We start from the raw sequence: 7,107 nt of genomic DNA, 5'->3' as shown, positions 1-7,107 counted from the left end.
TGTAGACCAGTGAATCTCAACCTTTTGGCGTACCGGACCCCAGTCCAATTCAGAACCATCCTCAAGGACCCCCAGAACAAAATTGACTCATCTATGTATCATTTGTGTCTTTGTGAGGACCAAATACAGTCAAGTATAATTCAAGTTAGCTGACTTGTCCAGTATTTGGCCATATCATCAGCTATATTGGATTTTTCTTTCATGGGAACATATACGGACCCCCTGGCCTTACGTCAAGGACCACTAGGGGTCCACGGACCCCTGGTTGAGAAACACTGCTCTAGTCTACTGCTATTCCTGCAGCTCCCGGATGTGCAATAACGAATTTTTTTGTCGAATTTTAACCACTGAATTTGTGGAAGCGAATCTGGAAAGTGAAATAAAATGAACCGAAATTTGCCTGTCGAATATTATCCATCGTATTTTTAAACCGATTGAATATTTTGGAAGTGAATTCTGGAAGGTGAATATGAATGATTGAATTTTTTATTATGAAAATGTGTGTGAAATATTTTGAATTGAAATATTCACAGCTTAAATAGACAACTATGTTAAATTTCAGGACCTAAAAATGCAAGCCCTGGAAATACAACGCATTAAAATGCAATGCATTATTTTTTCAGTTAGTGCTATTCAAAGTGCTTTTTTGTTTCAAAGACATATGGCATTATTTTTCTTCCATACATAAACGAGGCATTCACATGAAATGCTCAGAAGCTACTAGCCTAAAACAAACAAAAACAGCATTCAGCATTTTATTCCGCTTCCACACGAATGACTTGGCTCTCTTGCGCTCGGTATAACGTTAGTCAGACTTTCCCCGAAGATGGATATACAAAACCCCAGCTTGCCAGACAGCGGGTTCTGAAGAATTTACATTGTCACTCCAGTGGTTCCTTCAACCCAAATCCCCGTCACACAGCCCAGCGTAGAGCTAGCATGGTGAGACCACAGCATGAATCTAGCCATTCCAGTGCTGTCAGGCCGACTTCAGCTGCACTGCCAGTGACCTTCGTGAGCCCTCCGTCGCTCACATTTGGAGTCTGTTACAGCTGCTCTTTCTGCGTGCTGCACGATTCCTTCCCTCGCCTCCATTTGATTACTAACATTCTCTGTCTCACTTGCTAAATGTTAGGATTTAAGATTGTTTAACTTTGAGCCAAAGCCATTGGTATTAACAAAATGAGTCGCTTTGTAGGTTAATATGAAAAATCAAGCTAAGCTGAAAGGTCTCTGCCTCTTTTCCTAGTATCTAGCATTTAGCATGAGCAGTACACACAAAAACAGCTGAAAGCATAGCGGAGGTGGAATAGCTGCCATCCACAAAGTTGAACCAGTCTCCATTCCTTTGTATTTGTTAAATAAATATTTTGATGTTTTCAGCTATTAATATGAGTGTACAGTGACCCAAAATGCTTAATTTTCCCAAAATGTCTAATGACAACAAAATACCAAGTTGCTTCTTTAAAAAAAAGTGTTAGACTTTTCTCAGAACTAGCTTGCTTTTCTTCCATTTTTTGTAGCTGACTGGACTTACTAGACAGTAAGTGTAATGATAGCTATAATGTTTTAATAACCGTTTTATGGGAATAGGGAAGTCCACAGCTATAATGATAACAATAACAAACTAGTTGGTATTACTTTGAGGACGATTTTTTTGACAGCCAATCAGAATCCATCCGATTTAAAGAGCTTGAGCATTTAAAGCGGTAGATGACAAAACATTATCATCCATTGGTGTAGACATATAAAAGTGACTTGAGTGTCCACTGTAGTATTGTAGTATTCCTGGCCATGTTGAAATCAATTCTACAGAATTTTAGGGATATTTTCCCAAAATCAGTGCAGAAGAGTGGAGGTGTCACTTACTGGGAAGAATTCCTCTACTATCTCTTTGTCAGTGAATCACATTTCTAAGGAAATGGCCTTTACAAAAATTCCAGTCACTGCTTGAAAGAATGTATTGTATTTGGAAAGTTATCAAAATATAAAGGACGTTATGTAATAATGCTATAAAGTAACTCATTATGACTTGCAGCAGGGTTGTCTGTAGTCAAGAAAAGTTCTCCCTCTACCCTCTAGTGATTATTCAAATACATTACAATAAAACCAGATTTTTTTTAATAGTGCTGTTTTTCAAGGTAAGCATCAGTATAAGGAGTTTTGAACTTGTCCAGCTTATTGGAATTATTCAGAAAATGTAGAAATCTAGGTTTTATTTGCTATGTCCTCCTTTGGATGTTTTCGTGCACACTATGGGTCAAATGTTTTGGGTCTGTACATTTGTCATTTTTAATCTGTATATATATATGTATGTGTGTGTGTGTGTGTGTGTGTGTGTGTGTGTGTGTGTGTGAGAAAGAAATTACTTTTATTCAGCAAGGACACATTAATTAGATCAGAAGTGACAGTAAAGACATTTATAATGTAAAAAAATATTTTTATTTCAAATAATTATTTTTAATTTTCTATTCATCGAAACATGATTGCAATTTCCACAAATGTATTAAGCAGCACAACTGCTTTCAACACTAATAATCATACGAAATGTATAAATCAGCATATTAGAATGACTTCTGAAGGAAAACACTGAAGACCGGAGTAATGGCTGATTTGCTATCAGAGAAATAAATTACATTTTAAAATTAAATTAGAAATATTTTAAGAAATTTTTAGAATATGTAGAAATATTTTTCACTGTATTTTTGATCAAATAAATGCAACCTTGAGGACCATAAGTGCCTTTCAAAAACTTGCCAACTCAAACGGCTGAACTGTAGTGTATTTTGCAAAGTGTGTTCTGTGTTAATAAATAAGTAGTATTAGAGTATCACCTTTAAGATCACCTGTTTTTTCTTTGATTTTTTTTTTTTTTTTCAGATGAAAAGTGGGACTTCACGTGCGTGTGATTTGTAAAAGAGGCATTTGCAAATATCGATGGTTTGCTGGATGCAGATGGCTACGATAAAGATGAGTGAGCTCCAGTGATGTTAGAAAGCACTCTGTGCTGTTAGATTCAGTAACATTCATTCTGCTTCACACAAGCTCATTGTTAGGAGAGCATGCATGTAAATCCAGTATACAGTATTTACTGCCAGTGTTTTAGACATATATTTGTAAGCAGTATGGCAGATCTGAACATTTGGCCATCAGTTTGATGTGCAGTGCATCTAACATGTGTACATATTTTAATTAATTTAAGTTTTTCCGTAAACATTTCTGTTGTTTTGTCACTTTAATAAGGTGCTGTTCAAAAATGACCCTTACCATTTCTACTTTATTTCCATTGTACGTTTTTACTGCATTATTTTTGTTTGAAAATGTCAGCAGCAGTTATAAGTCAGGAATAATGTTCACTTCATCAACAAAGTCAATGACATTACATTGATTTCAGAAACCCTTAGTTACCTCAGCCATGTGTAAAATTTCCATATTTCACATCCACTGCCTGAAACCTGTGGAAGCTTGTTTCTGCCACAAGCTTTTTTTTTTTTTTAAAGGTAATTGCAACATCTTACAATTCAGACTTTTTTCTCACAATTTATCTCTCACAATTCATACAACTCACAACCTGAATTTCCTGAAATGTCAGCATTGTAAGAAATAAATGTAACTAGTCAAAATTTTTACGCAATAACCTTTTTATTCCATGGCAGAAACAAAATGAGCATATGACCTTCATCAGAGATTACAGAAGAGCTTTAAATCCTGACTCAAACCTTTACACAGTACGCCTGCGATGGATTTGAGCATCGTGTTTGAGTTCTCACTTCTTTATAGAGACTTCTGTAGTATTAGTTCAACATCAATTTAAGCGCTGCTTTGCAGAAGTCCAAAACGATGTTGGTTTTGTAATAAAAACTGCAGTTACTACCCTTTTCCGCAGAATGTTTTAATTTTGGTGCCAATGTGCATGGAGCAAGAGCATTTGCTTATAAGGTTTATTAACATATTGAGACCAGATTACTTTTTTGTTGTTTTTCTTTTGTGTTACATTTAATTGGATTTAAATGTCACGAATGACAGCGTTTGGAAGAGAAGAGACTTTTGAATGGAACTTAAAGCCACATCGTCTTAACGCACAAGAACAAAAAAAAAACGGCCAAAAATGTACTATATAAAGACTTCCTTTTTTTTGGACAAAGTTTAAATGGTTTTTAAGAATAAAAAAGGCTTAAACAGTCATGGTTGAGTGAGTTATTTGATGTGAAATACAGATGTGACCTTTATTTTTGGTCACATCCACTGTAAAAAATAAAAACATTTCCTGGTTATTTTCAGTAAATGTCGATATACTGAGAAACTTTCAAGTTCATCAAGTAACCACAAATTAACAAAGGCACTGATAAGTGGAAAATAATGTAGTTTGTCTTCTCTATAAGAAAAAAGAATAATTGTATTTGTAAAGCTCAATCATTTGATTTATTTTAAGCACAAAATTACATGGCAATGGTGAAATAAACTTGACAGGTCAAAACTTTTTTTTTTTCACCCCATTACTTTTGCACAAAGTATATTTTGACAATAAAAAATAAAACAGCCTATATGTACAGCATTGATAAATTAGTATTTAAGAGTTTTCTCAACTATCAGTGCACATAAAGCAGAAAAAATGTGTTTTGGGGGGCGTTGATTTAAGCAGTACATTTAAGGTGGTAAAATACAAAACATAGTAAAAATAAACTCTTAAATCAGTAGTTTAATTTGACATTTTTCCATAAATATGACCCAAACTTACTGAAATGTTTTTGGATTTCACAATCTTTCAAGGCCACCTATGAGATCAGTGAATAATGTCCTGATATTTTAAATAAAACACTGTTTAAGCTAAATAAACAGCAGCGAAATAAACCATATTCATTTCATGAATCAGAATGCACCCAGGCACTCGATTTCAGTTTTTAGGACAGTATAATACGGAAAGACAAACTTTGGCAAAATGTGAAAAATGTCTAGCCAACAACAACAAAACCATAAATATGACAGCAGATCAGAAACGAATAGAAAAACAAAGCTAGATAGTCTCAAACAACACAAGGCCAAAACTCTCCCAGCTATTTACAGTACATAGCAGTGTAAAAATAGGTGCACAATTAGCATTTAATATGTATCAAAGCACAGAGAGGAACGGTCATGTCTTGCAGCAAGCTTACGAAAGCTCAATGAGATCCACATTCAGTCAGACCTGCTGATTTGAGATGATGATGATGTACGTGAGTACTCAATGTCTGTTCATGAGAATTAAACAAACATAAATGTCAGACAACTTCTCAGAAAGCCAACTGCACGATAACCTTCAAAACTCCAGGTCATTCCTGAGATTAAAATCGCTCTAATCCAGCGTTATGGCTTCCGTTTATCATTCGCCTCTTTTCCAGGTCCATGTACAAACAGCCCTACTGTCTCTTCAGAGACGAGGCTTTCTTCTTCCTGGCAGCAAGCATCTCATAGAAAGGATCTCTGCTTATGGCAGCCCTGGAGAGAATGATAAAGAGAGAAAAGAATATTTTTTTGCTTTTTTTTTTTTTTTACTTAGTTTCGGAATGATGATTTTAGGAATTTTTTGGAAAATTTCCACTATTTACAAACTATTTTTGCTATTATATTATATCAATGGGAGTATTCATGTATTGTATTATATCAATATTATATCCACCTGTGGATCAGACAGAGGTGAGTATATTAAGGATGTCTGTATTGAGTATTTTGTAGAGAATAACTGAATTACAAACTATTTTTGCTATTATATCAATGTGAGAGAAAAAAAAATTTAATTGAAGATTTTTATAAATAAAAGTATAAATAATTTTAAATTATTATAAAATGTAAAAGGTTGCTAGGATGAAAAAGCAGCAGTGCAAATAATAAACAATAAATAATAAAAATGTTCACAAAAAAAAAAAAACATTGAAAGAGTCCCTGCTCAATATTGATCTATCTAGGAATTTCCACCATTACAAATTACTTTTGCTATTATATCACACATGAATAATGAGAATTACTACCAAAATTCCAGTGTGATTTTAATATTACTTATATATTGCGGAAGTATTTATTCATATTTTGAAAGAGCTTTTATTTTTTTATTTTCTGTTTTATTTCATTGTTTTCGTTTTATTATAAAATTATATCTTACATTTATATTTTATTTCAAATAACACAATATTCATAGTTTTAATTTCAGTTTTACGTTTAGACGGTGCATCTTCTGTATTTTATGTTTGATATTAACAATAATCAATAGATTCAACTGGAGAATTTAAGAAATAGACGGCAATTACACTTTTTTTTTTTTTAAATCATAAAAAATAAATAAAAATACTACAACAATATATTACAAACATGCCACTACAGCTTTTTAGTGAGCAAAACAGAATTTCGGGGCTCTGTGAATTAGCTGTGATTCTGGGTTTAAGTCCAATCTGTGTCAAAATGCTTCTCATGCATATTAAAACTTGATGAGAGGAAGACTAACTTGATGCTTTTGATCCACTCCTCTTTCTCCTCTGTTGTTGGTGCGGAGATGCGGTAGAACGTGTGGTTTCCTTCCACAACCCGTCCATCTGCTTCAGTCTTACAGGCTTTGATGACCTGATCCTTGTTGTCTGGGATGAAGAGTTCAAAGCAGTTCTGTGTAAAGAGAGCTACTTTAGAAGAAGCTTTTATCCAGATGAACCTTCAGTACATTAATCACAAGAATATTTCACTGGAGCAAACTGAGGTTACCAGAACAATGACGGCAGTGTATGAGAGAGATTTTAGCACACCCGTAACTCTGTGCTAATTACCACCACTCAAAGCTCAAAGTAAAACATGCCTGTGTTCAAACAAACATTTTCCAAGTCATCTAGTACATTGTCTGGACAACTACTTGACTAGCAAGGGGTTGCTAGGATGAAGAATAAGAAACAAATATTATTAATATTATTATACAACTTAAAAGAGAGAATAAAACTAAAAAGATAAAATAATCTAGAAAAGAAAATATAAAAATTAAAAGCACAATGCCAATCAAACCACTGTTTGCATAATAAATAACTTGCATATTACATAATTTATAAGCAATAATTATTCACTAATAAAACCAAAAATATAAGGATATAAATA

The 7,107-nt window shown here is 33.7% G+C and overlaps 2 protein-coding genes across 7 annotated transcripts in view; one reads left to right on the top strand and one right to left on the bottom strand.

Annotated features, from left to right (window-relative positions):
- pgs1 (phosphatidylglycerophosphate synthase 1) overlaps positions 1-4,089 on the top strand; it is a 24,494-nt gene extending 20,405 nt beyond the window's left edge. The window contains exon 11 of the mRNA XM_016489325.1: positions 2,881-4,089. The gene's annotated coding sequence lies outside the window, so the exon portion shown is untranslated. The remainder of the gene's footprint in view (positions 1-2,880) is intronic.
- Positions 4,090-4,445: 356 nt separating this feature from the next.
- The window catches only part of cyth1b (cytohesin 1b), a 72,627-nt gene continuing 69,965 nt past the window's right edge, over positions 4,446-7,107 (bottom strand). For 3 of the 6 annotated variants that reach the window (XM_016489331.1, XM_016489326.1, XM_016489329.1), the window contains exons 12-13: positions 6,476-6,630; positions 4,447-5,475 (exon numbers count right to left, since the gene is read on the bottom strand). In XM_016489331.1, the coding sequence (XP_016344817.1) occupies positions 5,397-5,475; positions 6,476-6,630 (234 nt within the window). In that variant the 3' untranslated portion in view covers positions 4,447-5,396. Of the gene's footprint in view, positions 5,476-6,277; positions 6,631-7,107 lie in introns of those variants that run through there. The other 3 variants (XM_016489327.1, XM_016489330.1, XM_016489328.1) reach the window with 3 other exon arrangements.

The sequence above is a fragment of the Sinocyclocheilus anshuiensis genome, unplaced genomic scaffold (genome assembly GCF_001515605.1).
Source record: "Sinocyclocheilus anshuiensis isolate Anshui unplaced genomic scaffold, SAMN03320099.WGS_v1.1 scaffold1885, whole genome shotgun sequence".
Lineage (NCBI taxonomy): Eukaryota > Metazoa > Chordata > Actinopteri > Cypriniformes > Cyprinidae > Sinocyclocheilus > Sinocyclocheilus anshuiensis.
This window is presented reverse-complemented; position numbering and strand designations above follow the sequence as displayed.